The sequence below is a fragment of the Symphalangus syndactylus genome, chromosome 12 (assembly GCF_028878055.3).
Source record: "Symphalangus syndactylus isolate Jambi chromosome 12, NHGRI_mSymSyn1-v2.1_pri, whole genome shotgun sequence".
Classification (NCBI taxonomy): Eukaryota; Metazoa; Chordata; class Mammalia; order Primates; family Hylobatidae; genus Symphalangus; species Symphalangus syndactylus.
Genome location: NC_072441.2, coordinates 140,082,721 through 140,109,125, shown reverse-complemented (window position 1 = coordinate 140,109,125; position 26,405 = coordinate 140,082,721). Strand labels below are relative to the sequence as shown.

The window sequence follows — 26,405 nt, the reverse complement described above, 5'->3', positions numbered from 1 at the left end:
TTCTTTTTTTTTTTTTTTTTGACGGAATCTCGCTGTCGCCCAGGCTGCTGGAGTGCAGTGGCACAATAGAGCAGTACTATTCTATCTCTAGCAATCTCAAACTGTAAGAGTCAAAAATATTTTTTTTTTTTTTGAGATGGAGTCTCACTCTGTCACCCAGGCTGGACTGCAGTGGCACTATCTCAGCTCACTGCAAGCTCCACCTCCCGGGTTCACGCCATTCTCCTGCCTCAGCCTCCCAAGTAGCTGCGACTACAGGCGCCCGCCACCAGGCCTGCCTAATTTTTTTTGTATTTTTTAATACAGATGGGGTTTCACCGTGTTCGCCAGGATGGTCTCGATCTCCTGACCTCGTGATCCGCCCGCCTCGGCCTCCCAAAGTGCTGGGATTACAGGCTTGAGCCACTGCGCCTGGCCCAAGAGTCAAAAATATTTTAAGGTCTGCTGTGTGCTTTCCTCAAAAGTAAGGAAACTGCAGGCATCCCACTCCTCCTTCCCAGCAAAGGAGACCAACAGACAAAAAATATAGAATGCTTCTAGGCTTTTTTTTTTAAGGAATAATCTAAATATAAGAAAGTATTTCCTTAAAAATCCTGACATTGGAGTTCTGCTACCAAAGACATCTAAATAGCCAGAGTCAAAAAAAAAAAAAAAAAAACCCACAAAAGTTTATTTGAGAACAAAAGTGAAAGCTTTTGCACATCTGACAAGGTAGACTTGTTTTACAGTAGATGCCATCCATATTCAGCCCTACCAATACTATCACAAATGAAACATACTATTTCTTACAAAGATATAGGCATAAGTCAAGGACCATGACTAACTAGAGTTAAAGGAAAGGTTAGGCCCCCAATCTTATCCCTTAGACCAACTGATAACATAGGATTTCAATTAAATCATTCAGTCTTCTAATGTAGTGGTTCTCAACCTGGCTTCTTATCAGAATCCCAGGAACTCTTTTAAAGAAACTCCCAATAACTAGGCTATACCCTAGTCTCTAGGGGTGGGGTCCAGGCATGAGTATTTTAAAGCTTCTCAGGTGATTCCAGTGTGCAGCCAGACCCTGCCGCAAATTCACCACAGCACTAGAGGCAGGTAACAATTACTAGCAAATTCCTCAGCCCATCAAGCCCTCCAAGAAAGGGAGACCTGGTGGGCAACACTGGCTCTCACTGATGCTATCCTTTCACTCCACTTAAGAACGACTAAGTTATCACTTTTGGTATAATTTTGAGACTTTCCATATGCCATGGTGATTTTTAGAGCAATATTTAATCAGGTGAATACCAGCAAAGAGAGAAAATACAGAAAAAGAAATTTCCATAAGGCATGATATGAATAAATAAGTGAAAAAACAATCTCGGGTTTAAAAGTAAAGCATGAGAATTTGAAGCCTGTGAAATTTTATTTATACAAAAGAATTAAAATAGTTATTTAAAAAGAATTGATTTAAACTTACGTTTTTCCATTTTTCCTGTTCCTTGAACATGAATCTACTACCAACTCAGAAAGATTTAAGATAGGTAATTACTAAACACTCTTTACCTCCCCTTGCAAAAAACAGAGGCAAGTTTCCCATTTTACTTATGATGAACCAGATTATTTTCAGTTATGAATATTGGCAACTGCATGAAAGAGATGATCAGATATGTCAGCAGGAAGGTATGAGCTGTACAAAGGCATTACAAAAAAAAACCCAAAGAAAATAAGATAAAAACAACAAGAGAAAAACAAGAAAACATAAAATATAAGAAAATGCCAGATATTTACAGCCTCCATCTGAAATGTGACTTGTGTTCTACTTTCAGCATAAAACAAAACCAGAGAACATTTCTTGACGGGTATCACAGATGAAGCTGGTGCCAGCCAGTTTTGGGGGAGACATTCATTCTAAGAAGGGAGAAACGCACAGTTAGCAACTTGCCGGGATTACAACATTGTTTTGATCTTCCTGCAGTTCTGTTACTAAAAATGACATAAAGTAAGACCCAATGTCTTACAGAAATGACTTATTTGTCACCACATTGAGAACAAACTACTCAAAGTCACAGGCACTGGGTCTGGGAGAGCAGAGGTGGATGGCCACGAACTCAGGTGAAGGATGTTTATCTTTGTGAGGTCAGAGAAGGGAAGCAGGGCTCTACAGCCTGGAAGCTTCTGCACTAATGTGTCTTCTAATAGTCCTAAAGAGAGAAAAACAAAAGTCCCAACTTACTCTCGGCAGAACAGTTGTTTGACCCTAAGGAAAAAAAAAAAATCTCATAAACAACTCTGCTAGGGGATTGCTCTATAGCTAAAGATTATATTTCAGGCCAGGCACAGTGGCTCACGCCTGTAATCCCAGCACTTTGGGAAGCCGAGGCAGGCAGATCACGAGGTCAGGAGTTCGAGACCAGCCTGGCCAGCATAGTGAAACCGCGTCTCTACTAAAAATATTGGCCAGGCGTGGTGATGGGCACCTGTAATTCCAGCTACTCAGGAGGCTGAGGTGGGAGAATCGCTTGAACCTGGAAGGCAGAGGTTGCAGTGAGCCAAGATCGTGCCATTGCACTCCAGCCTGGGTGACAAGAGTGAAACACTGTCTCAAAAAAAAAAAAAAAAAAAAAGATCGTATTTCAGGCCAGGCGTGGTGGCTCAGGCCTGTAATCCCAGCACTTAGGGAGGCCCAGGCGGGCAGATCACTTGAGGTCAGGAGCTCGAGACCAGCCTAGGTAACAAATTAAGACCATGTCTCTACAAAAAAATACAAAAATTAGCCAGGTGTGGTGGCTCATGCCTGTGGTCCCAGCTACCCAGGAGTCTGAGGTGGGAGGAGGATGGCTTGAGCCTGGGAGGCAGAGGTTGCAGTGAGCCAAGATCACACCACTGCACTCTAGCCTGGGCGACAGAGCCAGACCCTGTCACACACACACAAAAAAAATTTAAAAAAAGATTCTATTCCAAAGATAATGTACAATATTTCACATCTGAAAATAGTCTGCCTTCTGAGTCCATAAAGGGATTGAAACATCAATTTTGCTCTTATTAGAGCACCTGAACTCACCAGTCCAAAAAAAAAAGAGCTAGTATTAACAATTTATTATTTAATTAAAGGGAATTTTTCATCATTAAAAATGTATGTGACCAGCCAGGTGCGGTGGCTCATGCCTGTAATCCCAGCACTTTGGGAGGCCGAGGCAGGTGGATCATGAGGTCAGGAGTTTGAGACCAGCATGACCAACATGGTGAAACCCCGTCTCTACTAAAATACAAAAACTAGCTGGGCATGGTGGCACGCACTGTAATCCCAGTTACTCAGGAGGCTGAAGCAGGAGAATCACTTGAACCTAGGAGGTGGAGGTTGCAGTGAGCCAAGATTGCACCACTGCACTCCAGCCTGGGCAACAGAGCAAGACTCCATCTCAAATAAATAAATAAATAAATAAATAAATAAATAAAGCATGTGACCTCTTTCTCTCCTTCAAATACAAAAACCATAGGCCAGGCATGTTGGCTTACACCTGTAATCCCAACACTTTGGGAGGCTGGGGTAGGAGGATTGCTTAAGTCCAGGAGTTCCAGACTGGACATCATGGTGAAACCCCATATCTACAAAAAATACAAAAATTAGCCAGGCAAGGTGGCATGTACCTGTATTCCCAGCTACTCGGGAGGCCAAGCACAGGAGGTCAAGGCCACACTGAACTGTGACTGTGATGACACTGCACTCTAGCCTAGACAAAAGTGTAAGAAACTGTCTCTCAAAAAAAAAACAAAAAAACAAACAAAAAAAACACCTAAAAGTTGAAGTATATCCAGATGGACACCCCAGACTTTAAATCAAGAGTTATGACTCCAGGTTAGGAACACTCAAGCTCTGAAGATAAATACATTTTTGTAATCGTTTACAAAATTGCCAGCCTCTCTGAAGTGGTCTGGCTGATACTTACAGCTCGTGGTTTTTTGTTTAACTTCAGATCAATCCTGTGACAGAAAAGATAAAAGATATTTCCATTTAATTTACAGAAAATGGGTCCCACAATCAGCTACTGCATAGGGCATAAGCTATAACAAAGACTATTTGGTTAAGAAAAATCCACATTCTTCATTAGACTATGTCATATTTAGTTGTTTACCCAGATATTATCAAGCAAGTATTAAAAATTATGAGCACACATTTTTGCCCTAAGGCAAACTTAGCTGACTCTAAAAAGAAATGTATACAGCAGCTACAAAAGCCATATAATTTTAAAACGATTCCAAAACTACATGTTAAAGAGATTGAATTAAGAGGGCATGCTCTATGTTAATGTGTTAGTTCTGTAACTATATCACTGAAAATTACTGAGACACATGGTGATTAACAACAGGAAAGAGACTAGGAGTTTGTATTTCTGAACATGAAACACAAAATAAATTAAGTGAATTTCAATTTTTAAATCTTTCCAAAGCAAAATATCAAGATCTTAAGCTATTATTCTCCTTATGAAGCAAAGCCAGAAAATCAATTTAAATATGAGTTAAAGTAAAGGTTATCTATTTTAAAAGAAATTAAAATGCATAAAAGTGAAGTTTACTTAATTTTGCTTAAGTTATTAAATAAAATGTTACCTCCATCACGTTTTTCTGTTTTTAAAAAAAACTTCCCAGCCTAACCTAATATACATACCTACAATTAAACAGATAAACTATGGGTTAGAAAGGTCTCAAAAAGGCATACTGGTGTCTACACACTAAACAACACAGCACAAATACTAATTCAAATCAAACTTACTCAAAGTCATAATCAAACATGCCAGACGGGCTGAGGGGCAGCATTTGAAAGGAAGAAAGCAATAGAAATTAATATACTAATTGAATAAATTAGTCGATTAGCCACCCTAGCAAGAATTGTAGAAACAAAATCAGCTTTAAGAATCTTAAGCAACAAAGTATCAAACACCAAAGCACCAAAGATTTTGTGGTCAGAAGATTCCCTTTCTTCAATGGATTTCATATCACAAGACTAGACTATGGAAGAAAAAGTTATTAGAAAACTACAGACACCTGGAGCCCTTTTATTAGCTGCCAAATTTGGAGTTAGAACTTTTAAAATATTTAATTGTATTGAAAAATATAATTAGGGCATTAGAAGAAACAGAGAAAGAAAGGTTTAGTTATAGAATGAAAGGCACTTTGAAGACAGTGCTAACAACTCAGCATAATATACTTTCACTAAAATAAAAAACTACAACACAGTCTAAACTTTAAAAAAGGAACACATTTTACAAATTTTTACTCAAGTTATATGGGTTTTTTTGTTTGTTTGTTTGTTTGTTTGAGATGGAGTCTCGCTCTGTCACCCAAGCTGGAGTGCAGTGGCACAATCTCGGCTCACTGCAAGCTCTGCCTCCCAGGCCCACGCCATTCTCCTGCCTCAGCCTCCCTCAAGTTACATGTTCTAAACATGTCCAGGGAACACCATGCTCCTTTTCTACAGCATTCATCCTAAAAGCCCAAAGTTGAATGAATAAACTTCAGTGGTGGAACCTTGTTCCAGAAAATGAAGAACAGTATTGCTCTACCACCTAAGTAGGTGATGGCAATTAACTGTCTACATCAGGGCTATAATTAAGAAACACAAAAGCCTGCAGCACCCGTATTTTGTGTTTTTTTTTTTTTTTTTGAGACAGAGTTTTGCTCTTGTCACCCAGGCTGGAGTGCAATGGCGCAATCTCGGCTCACTGTAACCTCTGCCTCCTGGGTTCAAGCGATTCTCCTGTCTCAGCCTCCCTAGCAGCTGGGATTACAGGCGCCTTCCACCACGTCCAGCTAATTTTTGTATTTTTAGTAGAGACAGGGTTTCGCCATGTTGGCCAAGCTGATCTCGAACTCCTGACCTCAGGTGATCCATCTGCCTCGGCCTCCCAAAGTGCTGGGATTACAGGCATGAGCCACTGCACCCAGCCTGCAGCACCCCTATTAAAACAAGGGAAAGCTGCCATCCACAAGCATCCGAGTCTCAGGGATCTGGAGGGAATAGTACAGAGGAGGAGACCATTTTGTGCCATCACCACTAGCAGGCCATGGTCTGGGCAGGCCTCCAAAGCAAACATTAACCTGGAGCATGACACCTGCTCCTTCGCTGGCTCCAACAACCTTTCCAGACTAAAACAATAAGCAAATGGCTACATTTAGGTGCTAAAACAATATGCAAATGGCTACATTTCCTCCTAGACAATGTTTGCAAGAGTAAAGCTGGAAGAAAGCTTAATGTCAATATCTCTCACAAAATAGTTTCACTTTAGTTAGACATTTGGGAGAGTATACAGTAGGTGTATGAAACTAGGAATTATCAAATATTTCACTTTCAGCCTGACTTGACTTCGTTCACAAATCAAAATAGACTGTATCTAGTTAATCAAAACTTTACAGACTATCTAAAATAATTTTTATAGTAACAGAAACTTATAAGAGTAGCTATATGTTATTTATTATTATTATTATTGAGACAGGGTCTTCCTCTGTCACCCAGGATGAAGTGCAGTGGCTCACTGAAGCTTCAACCTCCTGGGCTCAAGCAATCCTCCAGCCTCATCCTTCCAAGTAGCTGAGACTACAGGCATGCCATCACGCCCAGTTAATTACTGTGCTTTTGTAGAGACAGGAGTCTCGCCATGTTGCCCCAGGCTGGTCTCCAACTCCTAGGCTCAAGTGATCCTTCCACCTCAGCCTCCCAAAGTGCTGGAATTACAGGTATGAGCCACAGCACCTGGCCACTATATGGTATTATTTCAACTGTTTCTTTAAAGATACCAGGAATGACATACTGTTCAGGTATCATGTAAAATATAAGAATTCAGAACAATGTGATCACTTATAGATGCTAAAAATTATTTGATAAATTTTTATATTCTGGCGTGGTGTGGTGTGGTTCATGCCTGTAATCCCAGCACTTTGGGAGGCCGAGGCAGGAGGATCAAGCCTAGGAGTTCAAGACCAGCCTCTGCAACATGGCAAAACTCCATCTCTACAAAACAATACAGAAACTAGCTAGGCATGGTGGCACATGCCTGTACTCCCAGCTACTTAGGAGGCTGAGGTGGGAGGATTGCTTGAGCCCGGGAGGTCAAAGCTGCAGTGAGCCATGATCTCACCACTGCACTCCAGCCTGGGCAATCCAACAAGACCTTGTTTCAAGAAAAAAAAAAATTTCATATTCCTGAAGAGGGCAAATTCAAAAGTTATTTCCTTTTGCTTAAGTGCCGTATTTATTTCCACTTTGCTTTGCTCACCACTAAACAGTGTCTGGCACACAGTAAATACTCAAACATTTGCTGAAATAATTTATTATTGACTCATCTCACTACATGGGGTATGGCACACTGGAGGATAAACATGTACTACACTGGGTACAAACTTAACAATGTACACAGACACCATGCTCTGTCCCCACCCCAACCTGCCAGCCCTACCGAGATATCAGTCAGTAGTGGTAAGGGACTTGGAGCAGACACAATTCCTGACTAAAGATGGCAGGAGTCCAAGAGCCTTAACTGTCCACTCATGTGCCATTCAGGCACACTGAATTCTGCTTCCCTAGAAAGGAAGCAAATCAGCTTCACTCTCCTTTCTTGGGGCAGATGAGTGCCTAAGGCCAAGGGAGATCAGCCACATATTAAATCAGAGGGAAGACAAAAGGACAACAATAAAGAGCAGGATTCTGTTTTCCAAACAGAAAACACTATTTGTGAAACAGTAACTAATATCGAAGATCTTTACAACTACTACTATTTTTCTGGAAGGACATAGCTCCTAGGATAGGAAGAAGTATTGTTCCTATGGAAATGTGCTAGAAACCTGCAAGAAGAAAGTGAAGTTTGGCACCTCTTTAACTCCTTTTTATCAGTCATCAACTAACATCATTAGTGGAAATGAAGAACTACCTGAAATAAACAGCTATCTAGAGAGTCTATTAATCAGTAATGGGAAAAAGTCCCAGAAACTTTCAGAGTTTCCTCCCTACTCTAGACACTATGAAATAAGAAAATAATCACTACTTTAAAATGACACTAGGCCAGGCACAGTGGCTCATGCCAGTAATCCCAGCACTTCGGGAGGCCGAGGCAGGTGGATCACCTGAGGCCAGGAGTTCACACCAACACAGTGAAACGTGTCTCTACTAAAAATACAAAAATTAGCTGGGCACAGTGGTGCATGCCTGTAATCCCAGCTACTCAGGAGGCTGAGGCAGGAGAATCGTTTGAACCCAGAAAGCAGAGGCTGCAGGGGCCGACATCGTGCCACTGCACTCCAGCCTGGGTGATAGAGCAAGACTCCGTCTCAAAAAAATTAAAAAAAAAAGCACTGGAGTAAATTTAATAAAAGTAATACAGAGCATGACATTTAATTATCTTGACAATTAAAAAATTTTTAAGAATATATTTCTCTGTTATTCGTGATAAACTAGCACCAGTCTTACCACAGTTGGTCAAATAACCTATAGCTTTTCAAAAATATATAAAGACATAGATATGCAATTTTTGCTATTTCTTACTACAGTTATGCAATTAGGATGGTGACTTCTGGTTTGCAGAAAAATGTTAAGCAGCAGTCCTCAGTCATTACTTGAAGGAAATACTATATCTGCAGTCTAGAAAACACCATTACCATCAACAAGAAAAACTCTTAAAATAATTGAAGAACCAGCTGACGCCAACCAAGGAGGTTCAAATCAGGCAGAGTTAACTCTACATTATCCCCAGGCACTGTCATATCCATGAAGCTAACAAGTTTAACACCTTGGGTGCATGAAGGAATACCCTACAGATTTGTAAACCATATCCAGACGCAAACTGGAGAACAGGGAATGTCACCCATCCCTTGCATTGCCCCCTGTCACCTGCTCAGCACGCAGTCTTGCAGGAGAAGTAGAACGAATGTACAGTTTCTAGAATGAGGAATCCTGCCCTGGCTTCGGAACTTCTAGGAGGCATGGAAACAGGTATGTATAGGCTCTCCATTTCTCCTGGAAGGCTTGAGGCCAGCAAAACTCCTTACTCTAGAAACCGACATTATACTCTTTAGGTCAAGCTGCATAATTTCCAATTATCTGAGTTAACAAGCCCCAGCATGATCATGCAAACCCCCTAGGCAGAGTGAATGCTGAAACCCTCTCTGGGTGACACCTGGCCTCTCTGTCCACTGACGTCATTCCTATCTCATTATGTACTGCAAAAAAACATGGTGCACCAACGTTACACGTTACCTATGAAGACACTCTCATATTTTACAGGCTTTATACTGTTCCTCCAGTATCTGAAGTCAGCATATTGCTGAGAAATACAGAAACAGAAAAATCACAAGCAATAAAAAATTTGTATTTAAAGAGAAAAAAAGGCATGTCAAATCAGTTCTCTCCATCCACCAAGAAAGAAGAGTAGGCAAAGATCAGAATTACCAGCAGAAGACTTTATCCCACTATACAGCTTCCCAATAAGTACTAGTGGCATTTTTCAAATACTATTACACAGATTCCATTTCTATTTCTCCTTTTCCTCTTCTAAAAGTATTCCATATTCACCATACGAAACAAGGTTTTTATGGAATAAAACTATTCTACACTAGAAACAGTGAGGAGAATGTCCTGCAGTCTTCCTTGAGGGTTATTCTAATGCCCACCAATTCCTCCCTTTGAGCAAATTAGCCCGTTCACTTGGACCTAAGGACTTTCTTGCCATCAGCAACAGAAAGAGTCTGCAGCAATCCTAAAGAGTTTTTATTCTAGGCAATTCCCTTCACAGCAATGGTCATGGGAGCTGCGGGGGGTGGGATCCCTGCCACTGACCTGTGCCGGTTTTTATTCTTTCGCTTTTTATGGCTGCTGTGGTGACTCCCTGAGGAAGTAGAGGAAGCAGCCTTCTGAGGTTTCACTCCCTGCACAGATCCATCCAGATCCTCAGGGTCCTCCTGGCTGGGCTCATTTTCCTGATTGTGGAAGTCTGGAGAAGTGTCACTTTCCGTCCCACTTCCTGGCTCCCCTGAAGGAAATAAAACACAAGTTTCCAAATGCATCATCAGTACTCCTCAGGCAATCTGTCCATCAACATGAACACTAACAGGTAGAAAAAAACCGTTCCCTATCCTCTAATTGACAGAGAAGATACATGTTGACAGAGAAGATACACACAAAGGATCAAAGTGACCAGAGGTCCTGAAAAAGCATGTAATATGAAACAATGTAACCAGAGACAACAGCTCTAAGGGCATTTTTTTTTTTTTTTTTTTTTTTTTTTTGAGAAGGAGTCTGGCTCTTTCACCCAGGCTGGAGTGCAGTGGTGCGATCTCGGCTCACTGCAGGCTCCGCTCCCCAGGGTTCACGCCATTCTCCTGCCTCAGCCTCCCGAGTAGCTGGGACTACAGGCGCCCGCCACCTCGCCCGGCTAATTTTTTGTATTTTTAGTAGAGACAGGGTTTCACCGTGTTAGCCAGGATGGTCTCGATCTCCTGACCTCGTGATCCGCCCACCTCGGCCTCCCAAAGTGCTGGGATTACAGGCGTGAGCCACCGCGCCTGGCCCAGTTTTTGTTTTTATAGAGATGAGGGTCTGGCTGTGTTGTCCAAGCTGGTCTTGAACATTTGGTCTCAAACCATCCTCCTGCCTCAGCCGCCCAGAGAACTGGGATCACAGGCATGAGATACTGTGCCTGATCTATAGTCTTAAAAATATATATGTTTATACAAGTTGTTATTGAGCTTGCTTTTATTTAATGTAATCTACAGTGATATACAAAAAAAATCTACAGTGACTGTACAAAAAAGGGGGGACAAAGAGGGAGAAGACAGCCCATTCCTGAATTACTCTGATAAGTTTTCCATTTTGTTTTTTCTTGTTTTTCTGTTTGTTTAACCTTTAAGCTCTGTTGAACTTGAACCTGATAAGTCTTTTTTTTTTTTTTTTTTTAGACAGGTTCTCACTCTGTCACCTAGGCTGGAGGGCAGTGGCGGAATCTCTGTTCACAGCAGCCTTGAGTTCCTGGGCTCAGATGATCCTTACACCTCAGCCTCCCAAGTAGCTGGGACTGCAGGTGCCCATAAGCATAAGCCCTGCTAATTTTTCTATTTTTTGTAGAGATGTGGTTTTGCCATGTTGCCCAGGCTGGTCTTGAACTCCTAGGCTCAAGAGATCCACCTGCCTCAGCCTTCCAAAGTGCTGAGATTACAGGCATGAGCCACCGCACCCAGCCTGGTAAGTTTTATTTTATTTCATTTTATTTTGAGACAAGATCTCACTCTGTCACCCAGGCTAGAATGCACTGGTGTGAACTGGTGTGATCACAGCTCATGGCAGCCTCAAACTCCTGGGTTCAAATTATCCTCCCATCTCAGCCTCCCCAGTAGCTGGAACTACTGGCACATGCCACCACACTTGGATATATTTTTTTTTAAAGATGGGGTCTTACTATGTTGCCTAGGCTGGTCTCAAACTCCTGGGCTCAAGCAGTCCTCCTGCTTCAACCTCCCAAACTGCTGAGCTTACAGGCATGAGCCACGCATTCTGCCAAGAATACTTTTAAAATGCAGTAATAATCTTCAGCTGACACATATTCTCAATTTTAAAACATCACTGCAACTTGTACAAACATATATATTTTTAAGACTATAGATCAGGCACAGTATCTCATGCCTGTGATCCCAGTGCTCTGGGAGGCTGAGGCAGGAGGATGGCTTGAGACCAAATGTTCAAGACCAGCTTGGACAACACAGCCAGACCCTCATCTCTATAAAAACAAAAATTAAAAATTAGCCAGACATGGTGGCACATGCCTGTAGTCTCAGCTGTTCAGGAGGCTGAGGTGGGAGGATCACTTCAGCCCATGAGTTTGAGGCTGCAGTGAGCTATGATCTTAGCACTGCAATGCACTCTAGCCTGGGCAACAGAGCAAGACTGTCTCAAAAAAAAAAAAAAAAAAAAAAAAAATAGGCTGCACACAGTGGCTCATGCCTGTAATCTCAGCACTTTGGGAGGCCGAGGTGGGTGGATGACCTGAGGTCAGGAGTTCAAGACCAGCCTGGTCAGCATGGCAAAACCCCATCTCTACTAACACAAAAATTAACCAGGTGTGGCAGCAGGCGCCTGTAATCCCAGCTATTCAGGAGGCTGAGGCAGGGAGAATTGCTTGAACCTGGGAAGTGGAGATTGCATGAGCCGAGATTGTGCCACTGCAATGTCGCTCTGGGTGACAGAGCGAGACTCCATCTCAAAAAAAAAAAAAAAAAAAAGACTATAGTTATTGGTATGGTTTGGCTCTGTGTCCCTATCTAAATCTCAGCTCGAATTGTAATCCCCACATGTTGAGAGAGAGAGCTGGTGGGAGGTGACTGGATCATGGGGGTGGTTTTCCCCATGCTATTCCTGTGATAGTGAGGGAGTTCTCACAAGAACTGATGGTTTTAAAGTGTTTAGAAGTTCTTCCTTCACGCGTGTTCTCTCTCCTACTGCCTTGTGAAGGTGCTTGCTTCCCCTTCACCTTCCTCCATGATTGTAAGTTTCCTGAGGCCTCCCCAGCCATGTAGAACTGTCAGTCAATTAAACATCTTTCCTTTATAAATTACCCAGTCTCAGATATTTCTTTATAGCAGTGTGAAAACAGATTAATACAGTCATATTTGTATTTCCTTTATATATATACTTATTTTTCCTGAAAGGAATTTCTTTAAACTCTTTAATGGGTAAGGATGAATGAGGGAAGACTTTCACTTTACTCAACTGTTGAAGGATCCTAAATATATACATTATCTGGCCGAGCACAGTGGCTCATGTCTGTAATCCCAGCACTCTGGAAAGCCGACGCAGGTGGATCATCTGAGGTCAGGAGTTCGAGACCAGCCTGGCCAAAACGGTGAAGCCCTGCCTCTACTAAAAATACAAAAAATTAGCCGGGCGTGGTGGTGCGTGCCTGTAATCCCAGCTACTGGGGAGGCTGAGACAGAAGAATCACTTGAACACGGGAGGTGGAGGCTGCAGTGAGCCAAGATGGGGCCACTGCACTCCAGCCTGGGGAACAAGAGCAAGACTCTGTCTCAAAAAAAAAAAAAAAAAAATATATATATATATACACACACACACATACACATATATATACACAAACACACACACACACACATATATACACACACACATTATCTATTTCTAAAACTTGTCAAAAAAGGTCATGTGGTGGCAGAACCAAGGGATCAGTTTTCTTTTTTTTTGAGACAGAGTCTCGCTGTGTCGCGCCCAGGCTGGAGTGCAGTGGCGCAATCTCGGCTCACTGCCATCTCCACCTCCCCGGTTCAAACAGTTCCCCTGCCTCAGCCTCCCGAGTAGCTGGGATTACAGGCACCCACCACCATGCCCGGCTCATTTTTGTATTTTCAGTAAAGACGGGGTTTTGCCATGTTGGCCAGGCTGGTCTCAAACTCCTGACCTCAGGTGATCCGCCCACCTTGGGCTCCCAAAGTTCTGGGATTATAGGCATCAGCCACCGCATCTGTCCCAGTTTTCTTCTTTCTATGGTCTTTATATTATAATCTGCTAGGAAGAGAATTTAAATTGAGTAGCATATGGGTACAAGAAGTAAAGGAAAGAGACAGTTCCAAAAAAGCAGAAGAGAGAAATAGCCAAATCTCAGAAAACATGAAACCCTATTTTTGAACACATTTTAGGAAAGCAACAGAAAAGGAAACTCTGGAGCAAGCTTGTCCCACCCAAGGCCCATGGGCCGCATGCAGCCCGGGACGGCTTTGAATGTGGCCCAACACAAATTTGTAAACTTTCTTAAAACATTGCGAGATTTGTTTGTGATTTTTTGTTCTTAGCTCATCAGCTACAGTGTCAGTATATTTTATGTGCGGCCCTAGAAAATTCTTCTTCCAATGTGGCCCAGAGAAACCAAAAGATTGGACTCCCTGCCTAGAGCTATGAAGCTATTATACAAAAAGTATACTGGCCAATACCGCCCTTCTGATGTTCAAGAAAACTGATTTCACACTAAAAAAACAACAGGCTACACAAAGTTGCAGTAATCAACACTGTGTGGTACTGGTATCAACATATAAATCAAGGGACTAGAATTCAGAGTTCCAGGATGAACCCTTACATTTACAGTCAATTGATTTTCAACAAGGATGACAAGACAATTCAATGAAGAAAGAAAGTCTTTTCAACAAATGGTGCTGGAACAACTAGATATTCACATGCGAAAGAATGAAGCTGTACCCCCATCTCACACCATACACAAAAATTAACTCAAAATGGATCACAGACATAAATGTAAGAGCTAAAACTAAAAATCTTAGATGCCAGGCCGGGCGCAGTGGCTCACGCCTGTAATCCCAGCACTTTGGGAGGCTGAGGCGGGCAGATCACGAGGTCAGGAGTTCAAGACCAGCCTGGCTAACAGAGTGAAACCCCTTCTCTACTAAAAATACAAAAATTAGCTGGGCATGGTGGCACGCGCCTGTCGTCCCAGCTACTCGAGAGGCTGAGGCAACAGAATTGTTTGAACCTAGGAGGTGGAGGTTGTGGTGAGCCGAGATAGTGCCACTGCACTCCAGACTGCAACAGAGCGAGACTATGTCTCGAAAAAAAAAAAAAAAACTTAGATGCCACTCAGATATAACCACAAAAGCAAATCTAACAAAAACAAATATATACATTGGACTATAATTTTTTTAATTTTTATTTTTTTGAGATAGGGTCTTACTGTCACCCAGGCTAGAGTACAGAGCAAAGGCACAATCACTGCAGCCTTGACCTCCTGGGTTCAAGTGATCCTTCTCCCTCAGCCTCCTGAATCACTGGGACTACAGGTGTGTGCCACCACGTCCAGCTAATTTTGTTTTGTTTTGTTTTGTTTTGTTTTGTTTTGTTTTGTTTTGTTTTTGGTAGAGATAGGGTCTACTATGTTCCCTAGTCTGGTCTTGAACTCCTGGGCTCAAGAGATCTTCTCACCTCGGCCTCCCAAAGTCCTGGAATTGTAAGTGTGAGCCATCTCGCCTGCCTTTTCAGGTTTTTGTTTTGTTTTGTTTTGTTTTGACAAGGTCTCACTCTGTCACTCAGGCTGGAGTGTCATGGCTCACTACAGCCTCGAACTCCTGGGCTCAAGCAATCCTCCCATCTCAGCCTCCTGAGTAGCTGGGACTATTGGCTTCCCAAAAGTATGAGCCAGCCACTGCACTCAGCCAAAAATCTTTAATACATAAGTGTCTGTCTTAGTCAAGCTTCTGAAAGCAGTAACTTTTGAGTCTTTCCCTGACAAGTACCTGGGTGCAGCTTATTCTTGCAGGTAGACAGGTAAACAGCCAAATACTGAATGATCAGCTAAGCCAGGGCAAGATTACAGGCTCATGTGAAAACTAAGTCAGGGCCGGGCCCGGTGGCTCACGCCTGTAATCCCAGCACTTTGGGAGGCAAAGGCAGATGGATCACCTGAGGTCGGGAGTTCAAGATCAGCCTGGCCAACATGGTGAGATCCCATCTCTACCAATAATACAAAAATTAGCTGGGCGTGGCGATGCACACCTGTAATCCCAGCTACTTGGGAGGCTGAGGCAGGAGAATTGCTTGAACTTGGGAGGCGGAGGTGGCAGTGAGCCGAGATCACGCCATTGCACTCCAGCCTGGGTGACAAGAGCAAAACTCTGTCTCAAAAAAAAAAAAAAAAAAAAAAAAGAAAACTAAGTCAGATATCATTCCATCTCAACTCACAGGAGTGAGGTCCAGGGTGTTCCTCCTTAACCAGTTTAGCTCTACATTCTAGAGTGGCATTAATTAAAAAGAAGTAAGATTTAAAAAAAAAAGGAAGAAGATTTAGTGGAGCGTCATAGTAAAAGAAAAATCAAAAGGACTTGGTATAATTGATGAGGCTGGCAGAAGGAGTCAAAGATGTCTGCAGAGTTCTGAATAAGGGAGAAGTGAAAGTACCGTCACAAAAAAATCTGTGAAGACAAATTCTGAAGGAAATAGAACAATTCTGTTTGAGATCAAATGTTTGAGTGAATATGAGTGGAAATGTCTAGAAGGAAATGCAGGATTCAGGCCGGGCACAGTGGCTCATGCCTGTAATCCCAGTACTTTGGGAGGCCCCTAGGAAGCAGAGGTTGCAGTGAGTCAAGATCGTGCCACTGCACTCCAGCCTGGGCAACAGAGCGAGTCTCAAAAAAAAAAGAAGAAATGCAGGAGTAAAGCCAGGAAAGAGGTTAAGGGCAGAGAAACAAATTTAGAAATCTGTACATAGAGATAATAATTGAATACTTCTAATACCTAAACTACTAAAATCCCTTTTCCTCATATCATTGCACCAATGCAAACAAAAGAACTAGATCCAACCAGATATACCTTCTGAAAGAAGTACACAGTAATACCGAGAACAGGTCGTATTTCAAGGTGATGAAATACACAGAGAGCACATCCAATACGGTTACACTGAGTCTGACTCAGAAAGATAAATGCACAAATCTATAACCCATCCCTGGAAATTAGACTGTATGGCTTATGTATAAAAAATAAGATATAATTCGTTTACAGAGTAAATAGCACTATTTTCCATTTTATATTTAAGAACATACAGGTACATCCTATCTACAGGATAAGCATTTCTTTGTTTTTTTTTTTTTTTGGCATGGTCTCACTTCATCACCCAGGCTGGAGCAGTGACATGATCATGGCTCACTGCAGCCTCAACTTCCTGGGCTAAAGCGATCCTCTCAACTCAGCCTCTCTAATAGCTGGGACTACAGGTATATGCCAACAAGCCTAGCTAATTTTTTAATCTTTTGTAGAGACAGAGTCTTGCTTTGTTGACTAGGCTGGTCTTGAACTTGTGGGCTCAAGCGATCCTCCCACTTCTCCATTCCAAAGTGCTGGGATTACAGGTGTGAGCCACCGCACTGGGCCAAGATGAACATTTTCTAAGAATTATTAAACTGGGTACATGGGGATTTATAAGATATATTTGAAATTTTCCATAAAAGTTATTGTTTTAACTTTGATTCCCTAAGAATTTGTAAGATTTATCAGTAATGAAAATATATCTTTGTCTCTTTGAGATGCTAAAGCCAATCTTTATCTGACAGAGGAGGCAAGAAGAGTACCGTAATTTCTTCCTCAAAAGGAAAAAATAGATTGTTCACACATGGTGGCTCACGCCTGTACTCCCAATACTTTGGGAGGCTGAAGTGGGAGGATTATTTGATGCCAGGAATTATAGACTAGCCTGGGCAACACAGTGAGACCCTGTCTCTTTAAAAAATTTAAAAATTAGCCAGGTGTGGTGACGGATGCCTGTGGTCCTAGCTACTTGGGAGGCCGAGGCAGGAGGATTGCTTGAGCCTAGGAGTTTGAGGCTGCAGTGAACTATGATCATGCCACTGTACTCCAGCTTGGGCTATAGTGAGACCTTGTCTGGGTGGGGGAGTGGAGAAAAACATGATTAAGGATACCCTAGAAGTTTCAAAACTTCTAGGAAGAAGAGGGAAAAGGGAAGAGCATAAGAAATGCAGTCCTCAGATACACAATTGGATGAATTAAGTATATGGGTGATGGTAGCTTAAAAATAAACTGATGAGAAACATAAAAACATAAACTTACTCTTTTCAATGAGCTGGTCCTGAACTCCTGCCAATGCACTTACTGCCTAAAAGAAAAGCCATCAGTTACTAGAAAAGTGACCACAGACCTCAGAAGAGCACTCCCAGAGGAAGGGAAAGAAAAAACACATTCCCCAACAACAGGCCAAAGAAAGATTCCCCCACCACCACTACTTACAGCTGCTGAGGTAACTGAGGATTTACTGAAGAGCCGCTCAGCTTCCTTAAACTTCCGGTTCCTTCGATCATTTTTGCTATTGGAGTTTCTAAAACACACAGAAGAAACTCATTATGAGCACCAAGCTATGTCTACGGCTCAAGCTGGGGATGCCCCAGGACTCATGCTCCATACAGGAAGCTTCCACATCACTCACATTGGCCCAAACGACCTTTATGCTGAACACAGAAAGCAACGTTTTCCAATATATGGTACATGCCCCAATGTGGGACATGAGATTTGGTTGCTTCACATGTTCATTTTTTTAAATTTATTTATTTACTTATTTATTTATTTATTGAGAAGCAGTCTTGCTCTGTCACCCACGCTGGAGTGCAATGGCAGAATCCCAGCTCATTGCAACCTCTGCCTCCTGGGTTGAAGCGATTCTCCTGCCTCAGCCTCCCAAGTAGCCAGGATTACAGGTGCCCGCCACCATGCCTGGCAAATTTTTGTATTTTTAGTAGAGACGGGGTTTTGCCATGTTGGCCAGGCTGGTCTCGAACTCCTGACCTCAGGTGATCCACCCACATCGGCCTCCTAAAATGCTAGGATTACAGGCATGAGCCACCACGCCCAGACATGTTTTTTTTTTTTTTTTTTTTGAGACGGAGTCTCGCCCTGTCACCCAGGCTGCAGTACAATGGGCAATCTCGGCTCACCGCAACCTCCGCCTCCCAGGTTCAAGCGATTCTCCTGCCTCAGCCTCCAGAGTAGCCTGGGATTACAGGCACGTGCCACCACACCCAGCTAATTCTTTTTCTATATCTTTAGTAGAGACGGGATTTCACCAAGTTGGCCAGGCTGGTCTCGAACTCCTGACCTCATGATCTGCCCACCTCAGCCTACCAAAGTGCTGGGATTACAGGCGTGAGCCACTGCACCTAGCTTTTTTTTTTTTTTTTGAGAGTCTCACTTTGTCTCCCAGACTGGAGTACAGTGGCGCGATCCAGGGTCACTGCAATCTCCACCTTCTGCGTTCAAGTGATTCTCCTGCCTCAGCCTCTGAAGTAGCTGGGACTACAGGCGCACCCCAACATGCCCGGCTAATTTTTGTATTTTTAGTAGAGACAGGGTTTCCCCATATTGGCCAGGCTGGTCTCAAACTCCAGACCTCAGGTGATACACTCACCTTGGCCTTCCAAAGTGCTGGGATTACAGGTGTAAGCCACTGTGCCTGACCACACTTTCATGTTAATACATATCTATTTTACCTTATTTATTTATTTATATATTTTTTTGAGACGGAGTTTCACTCTTGTTGCCCAGGCTGGACTGCAATGGCGCGAGCTTGGCTCACTGCAACCTCCGCCTCCCGAGTTCAAGCGATTCTCCTGCCTCAGCCTCCCAAGTAGCTGGGATTACAGGCATGTGCCACCATGCCCGGCTAATTTTGTATTTTTAGTAGAGACAGAGTTTCTCCATGTTGGTCAGGCTAGTCTTGAACTCCCAACCTCAGGTGATCCACTCGCCTCGGCCTCCCAAAGTGCTGGGATTACAGGCGTGAGCCACCATGCCCGGCCAATATATATTTATTTTAATGCTTATTGTTTAAAAAGTCAAGAACAGATTAGTGATATGAAATGTCTCTTAAATAAACTTAATTCTCAAATTTAAAGAAAGAACCAGGTTCCTTAGAGGAATGGCTGATACTAGGTCTGGGACAAAAAATGCACAAGATAAGTATGGGACATCTCTTAGGCCAGAAAGCAATGGAGTGCTCCAAAAGTAATAGGGTCATGTTCAAACGACAAACAAGCCAGCTTGAGGAGGCTCCCTCTGACCACAGTTGGGACAAATGCGGGAGAATGAAAGAAACAGAAGCCAAAAAAGGAAGACTCTTTTTCAGAATGCCAGTAATAAATATAAAGGGAATAATAAAATTAGAGAATCACCATTTTACAACTTCCAGTGTACTAACGGATTCAGGTTAAGAATCAATGGTGTATACTAAACAACTGAATACAAATTTAGAGGGAGCAGTATATTCATAATGTCTCAAAGCATAACATCCAAAATTACTTGTTAATCACAATGGGAAAAAATGAACTTTTATAGCAGATAAATCATATGATCAAACTTAGCAGCAACAAATAATAGGACAATGTGACATTATGTGCCTCCTGATAAACTAGAGATAGATAACAAAGGATACATCAATTGCCTATGTAACATTTTTGCAAAAATGTTTAAAGGATTTTTCAGGATCCTTTTAATCAGTCATGAGTTTTGCCCTCAGAAAATCTCAGGAAACTGCAACTTACTACAAGGCAATGTCATGAATACCACCACAACCACCACCAAAAGGGTGACTCTCCTCAATCTTAAGACATAATAGCCAAATGCATGCATGAATGCTTACTGAATCCTGGATCAAAACAAATTAGCAAAGAATTTTTGGGGACAACTGAGGAAATTTTAATAAAGACTATGTATTAGATACTATTAATGTAGTATTGATTTTCTAGGTGTAACTGGTTAGGTAGGAGAAATGGCCCTATACTCAGGAGGTAATTACTGACACATTTAGGTGCAAAGTGTCGTTTATCTGCATCTAACTTTCAAACCGTTAAGTAGGAAAAAAAGGTAGGGGGACTGGGAGATATAACTACAAACGAGTGGCATGAGGAAGATCTTTGTGGTAATGGAATAGTTCAGTAACTTCATTGTGGTTACATGAATCTACACACAAGATAAAGTGACATAGAACTATATATATACATTGTACCAATGTCAATTTTCTGGCTTTGATACTGTATTATAGCTACATAAAACACAACCATTGGGGAAAACCAGATGAAGGGTACAAGAGACCATTCTGCCAACTCCCTATGAATCTATAATTATTTCACAATTTAAAAATGTGAAATGTAAATACAGATGTGTGCTTATATTAATATATATTATAGAGAGTAAGAGAAAGCAAATGTCACAACACATTAACAATTTGTGAATATAGGTAGGAGGGTATCAAGTGTTCAGATATCATTCTTCCCATTTTCCTATAATTTGAAGATTTTCCAAAAGTTTAGAAATTTTTAAAAAATAATATTGCTAAGTAAGCAGTGGTACAGCTGGCACACAGGTATGGCAAAAATTGTGAGGGTCAGTTGGGCGTGGTGGCTCATCCCTTTAATTCCAACACTTTGAGAAGCTAAGGCAGGAGGACTGCTTGAAACCAGGAGCTCCAGGCCTGCCTGTGCAACAAAGTGAGATCCCACTTCTACAAAAAAAAGTTTTTAATTAGTCAGGTGCAGTATCATGTGCCTGTAGTCCCAGCTAATTGGGAGGCTGAGGTGGGAGGATCACTTCAGCCCAGGAGTTTGAGGCTGCAGTGAGCTGATCGTGCTACTGCACTCCAGCCTGGACAACAGCGTGAGACCCTGTCTCTTAGAAAAAAGAAAAGTGGCCAGGCGTGGTGGCTCACACCTGTAATCCCAGCACTTTGGGAGGCCGAGGCAGCAGATCACCTGAGGTCAGGAGTTCGAGAACAGCCGGGCCAACATGGAGAAACCTCGTCTCTACTAAAAAAAGTTAGCCAGGCGTGGTGGCATGCACCTGTAATCGCAGCTACTCAGGAGGAAAAAGAAAAAAAAAAAAGAAAAATACTGTGAGGGTAGAACTCATGACTGATTAAAATGTGTAAAAAATTTAAGAGTGCTATTGTGTAAAGACACTTTATATGCTGTATTTAAGCCTCACACAACCCTGTGCCATAGGCCCAGCTTTCGCTATTTTACAGATGTGAGCCTTGTCTAAGATTATTCGGTGAGGCAGTGCCTGAGCCAGAGTCCAAGAGTTCAAGTCCAGATCACACCACTAATTTACTACTGCAAAGTTGCCACTAAGAGCATACAGTCCTACAAACAAACGTTACTGGGGCACAATAGGAACACTACAGGCTTTCAACACTCACTTTTGGTTGGTCAGATACCGATCCCAGCCACGAATAATATTGCCATACATCTGAGTGTCTTCCAGGTAGCTTCCCTCAAAAGCATAGATCTGTCTCTCCAAGTTTGCCAGTGTTTCCTGAGAGATGAAAAACAAGGACATGAATAATACCTTTTAAATGCAAACACTTAAGTCTGACCAAAATGAAATCCTGACATTAGACTCGTAAACGCAAGCTTGCCCACACTAAACCACCCTGTGGAGAGATGGATGATATGGGGAGGAGCAGGCCGTTTAGGACTAAGACAGTCTGGACCTTTGGGGGTGATGGACCCCTGAATGTATAAAGCATGTCTCCAGAAATATACACACACACGCGAAATTTTGCATATACTTTAGAGGATTCACGGAAACCAGGAGTCAAGAACCTAGGCTAATGCAGAACTTGGGCAATGTCCACTCCCACGCACAAAAGGTATCGCTACCAGGAGAGGGAAGGGTGAGCAGCCTTTCAGCGTCAACTCGCTCCCCTCCCCGAAGGCTCAGAGAGGCCGCCGGCAACGGGCTGCCAGTTGCTATGGAAACCTGGAAGGGCAGCTTCAGGTGAGAGGGGCCTCCCGGGTGCCCAAGCCGAGACGCGGGGGCAGGAAGAGCTTAGCCACCAGAGTGCATTGGGCCTTGGGTGCCTGTCATAATTCCGAATTCTCCGGAATGTGTTCTTCTCCCTCGCCTGTCACCTTCTAGATGTTCCCAAACACATCACAAACCTGTCTATAAAAAACCTCCATTCAACGGATCTACTCCTAGTACCAAAAAGAACACGCTCCCCACCAGCCTCCAAAGTCCAGACGGGGTGACGGGGTCCCCCTCCCACACTAGCCTCCTTCCCCACCCCCCGCCCCGCAAAGATCACGGACTGGCCCGCCTCGCCCACCCCCGCGGCTCACGGACGCTCGCCCTTCCTAGCGCCCTCTCCCCGAGCCCCGGCACCGTCCTCCTTCCACGCCCCCTCCTGTGGCTGCCGCTGCCCCTCCCCCTCCCGCGCTCCCGGCTCCCTCCCGGCTCCAGATTCGCACAGCCAGGGAGGCTGAACCGCCGGCGGGCCGCAGAATGCGCACCCGGCCTCAGGCCGCCGAGCACCCGGCCCGCCGCGCCGCGCCCCCGGAGTAACAAACGGCCTGGCGCGGCCGGGCTTGCGGCCTGGAGGCGTTGCGGGCGCGGAGCCCCATGCCGTGCAACCCCTGTCCTAGCCCCTCACCGCCAGCTCCTGCTTCCGCTTCACGAGCTCCGCCAGCTCCCGCCGGGTGTCCGGGATCTGCGGCGGCGCCGCCTTGTTGTGCATCGCCATGTTGGGCTGAGGCGGGCGGCGGCGGCGCGAGGTTGGGGGCGGTCCCTGCGCCGCCAGGGGGCGCCCCCCGCTCTGCGCCTGCGCGCGCGGCTTCCGGAGCCGCGTGCAGCGCTGCGCAGAGCTTCGCTAAGGCCGGGACTCTCGAAGGTCCTTCTCGGAGAGCTCCAGAGACGCGGCTTCTGCTTTCTGCCGTTTCTGCAGTTTCCTGCCCCTCGGCTGGTCGCCGGCTTTACAGACGCCACAAATCCACCGTGTCCAAAGCCTAGCTCGTCCTCAGGCCTCCGAGTCTCCTATGCGCCCCGCCTCAGTCCACTTCAGTGAATGACTTTCACTATCCACCGAATTGCCTGTGTCAGAAACCCGGTTTTCCTCACTCTGCACCCGGAGTAAAACGCGATCCCAGGTCAAGCCCTATGGACTCGACTCCAGAAGAGCTCGCGAATCCATTTGCTTGTGCCTGCGCCTTCTGCCACCTCACTAGTTCATTCAGGCCCTCCCTGTTTGGGGCTACATTATTCCAACAGCTTCTTTATTTCCACCTTTAGCCGCATTTAATCCACGATCCACAGTGGTGCCAGGATCTTCCAGAAACAAATGTTATCTCTCCCCGGTTTAAAGCCTTTCAGTGGCTTCCCATTTTCCCATTGCCCATTGGAGAAACAAGTATGTGTAGTGGTTAAGGGCACAAAACTGGAGCGAGAACTACCTTGTTCAAAATCCTATCGCTACATCGATAAAGTGTGTCCCTTTGGGCAAATAACCAAATCTCAGCTCCCTCATCTGTAAAATGAAAGCAGTAATAGAATCTACCTAATACATTTGCTGTGAGAAGTAAATCACCTAATATGTGTAAGGGGTTTGGCAGGTGCCAATGACTGTGCAAGTACGAGTTCGCTTTTATCGTTAAGTCCAAGGTGTAAACGTTTTCACTTGGCCCCTGTGGATTTCTCCGTCCTCAGCTCTCCATCTTTCGCTGTTCTGCAATTTCGCTATCATAAGTGTAAGTGGGATATTTTTTCTTCTTTTTGTTTTGTTTCTTGCTTGCACGTCTTTGGATTTCTATAATCTGTGGGTTGGTATCTTCCACCAGTTTTGGGAAATGGCAGTCATTTTTCTTCAGATGCCTGTTTCGTTTTCTCCTTCTGGAACTCGAACATAAGAAGCCTTTATTTTTAACCTACCGTCTATATTTTCCATCTTTTTGTCCCTCTGTGCTGCATTCTGAATAACTGGTTTCGTGTGGGGATCTTGTAACCTGCCATCTTGCTGAACTCCCTTAGTAATTGTAGGGGGGGGTTGTATAGATTCCTTGGAATTTTTTACATAGATAATAATTTCATCTGCAAATAAGGAGGTTTTTTTTTCTAAGCTGACTGCTTTTTCTTTTTCTTCCGTATTGTGCAGATTTCCAGTAGTCTGTTAAATAAAAGTGATAACATTAGACATCCTTGCCTTGTTCCGTTTTAAGGGGAATGCAGGCCGGGCGCGGTGGCTCACGCCTGTAATCCCAGCACTTTGGGAGGCCGAGGCGGGCGAATCACAAGGTCAGGAGATCAAGACCATCCTGGCTAACACGGTGAAACCCCGTCTCTATTAAAAAATACAAAAAAAAATTAGCCGGGCGTGGTGGCGGGCGCCTGTAGTCGCAGCCACTCGGGAGGCTGAGGCAGGAGAATGGCGTGAACCCGGGAGGCGGATCTTGCAGTGAGCCGAGATCACGCCACTGCACTCCAGCCTGGGTGACAGAGTGAGACTCTGTCTCAAAAACAAAACAAAAATCTGGCTGGGCGAGGTGGCTCACGCCTGTAATCCCAGCATTTTGGGAGGCCAAGACAGGTGGATCACCTGAGGTCAGGAGTTGGAGACCAGCCTGACTGACTAACATGGTGAAACCCTGTCTCTACTAACAATATAAAAAAATTAGCCGGGCGTGGTGACAGGCACCTGTAATCCCTGTACTCAGGAGGCTGAGGCAGGACAATAGCTTGAACCCGGGAAGCGGAGGTTGCAGTGAGCCGAGATTATGCCATTGCACTCCAGCCTGGGCAACAAGAGTGAAACTCCATCTTAAAAAAAAAAAAAGCTGGTGTGCTCCATCAATTCCTGGAGGCCCGACAAAGGTAGCCTGGGAATTCCAGATAAATGGAACAAATGATGACCTGCTAGAAACGCATGGGAAACAAAATAACTATTCACAGAACCAAATAAAAGCCTTCCAATAGAAACTAAAAAAAAAAAAAAAAAAAAAAAAAATCATGGTTTTATATATATGAATACACACCTGATCTTAGCCAAAAGGCCGAGAAGTGATACATATATGCATACACAAGCAAGGCCCAGAGGAGAATAAACTGCAAACGAATGAAAATTAGAAACAAAAACAAATAAACAGGAAACCAACTCTGAATTTTTCCTACTCAATCTACCCTGGAGGCTACAGTGTTACCCAGAGCCCCCAAAACTCGACATAATATTTTATTCCTAATACACAATTCAATATCCTTAAGTCCACCAATATCACCATACATCCTGCGAAATCAAGAAATTCACTCTAGGCACATGACCAATAAGTACTCCAGTGTCAGCACTATCCATGCAAAACAGTAAACATAATGTGAAGCAATACAAGCATGGATGTGAAATTTGGCTTCCACACTAAATCCAGCTTCATGCTTAACTATATTAAAAAAGAATTGCCAAACTGCCTATGCATTTCTTTACAATATTTATTTTTCTTTTTTTTTTTGAGACAGAATTTCTCTCTTGTCACGGAGTACAATGGCACAATCTCAGCTCACTGCAACCAGTACCCACCATCCAAAGTTCTAAACTTTTCTGTGTTCCTGTCTTCTACTGAGCCCTTCAATCTCTTCCAAACTCTCTCTCTTACCCACTTCCAAAGCCGCTTCCACATCTTCAGCTATCTTTATAGCAATCCCCCACTCCTCCATCCCAGTTTCCCGTATTAGTTTGTTCTGCATTGCTATAAAGGAATACCTGAGACTGTGTTATAAAGAGACGTATTTGGCTCATAGTTGTGCAGGCTTCTAGGTGAGGGCCTCAGGAAGTTTACAACCATGGCCAATGGTGAAGGGGAGCCAGTGTGTCACATGGCAAGAGAGGGAGCAAGAGAGAGAAGAGGAAGTTCCAGGCTCTTTTTAACAACCAGATCTTGCAGGAACTCATTACTGTGGGGAAAGCACCAAGCCCCTCATGAGGAATCCACCCCCATAACCTAAATCCCTCCCACCAGGACCCACTTCCAACACTGGGGATCACTTTCAACATGAGATTTGGAGGAGACAAAACATCCAAGCCATAACAAGGTAATTTATAGTTTTCAAGGAATTGGTCCAT

General features: G+C 43.7%; 1 protein-coding gene across 4 annotated transcripts; it reads right to left on the bottom strand.

Moving 5' to 3' along the window:
- MEAF6 (MYST/Esa1 associated factor 6) lies at positions 1-26,110 on the bottom strand. 4 transcript variants are annotated; one of them, XM_063627935.1, is made up of 8 exons: positions 26,046-26,110; positions 22,959-24,464; positions 21,723-21,838; positions 17,768-17,855; positions 17,591-17,636; positions 9,806-9,998; positions 3,930-3,963; positions 1-2,183 (listed from the first exon to the last, which is right to left on the bottom strand). In XM_063627935.1, exons 2-8 carry the CDS (start codon positions 23,046-23,048, stop codon positions 2,175-2,177), a joined length of 576 nt encoding a protein of 191 aa, XP_063484005.1. In that variant the 5' UTR covers positions 23,049-24,464; positions 26,046-26,110; the 3' UTR covers positions 1-2,174. The 4 variants fall into 4 exon arrangements, 3 of the variants coding, with proteins under 3 accessions (XP_063484005.1, XP_055110902.1, XP_055110903.1); XM_055254927.2 differs by lacking the exon at positions 26,046-26,110 and adding an exon at positions 4,754-4,783 and having other exon boundaries at positions 22,959-23,125; XR_008652870.2 differs by lacking the exon at positions 26,046-26,110 and adding an exon at positions 4,591-4,648 and having other exon boundaries at positions 1,387-2,183; positions 22,959-23,125.
- Between the last annotated feature and the right edge of the window lie 295 nt (positions 26,111-26,405).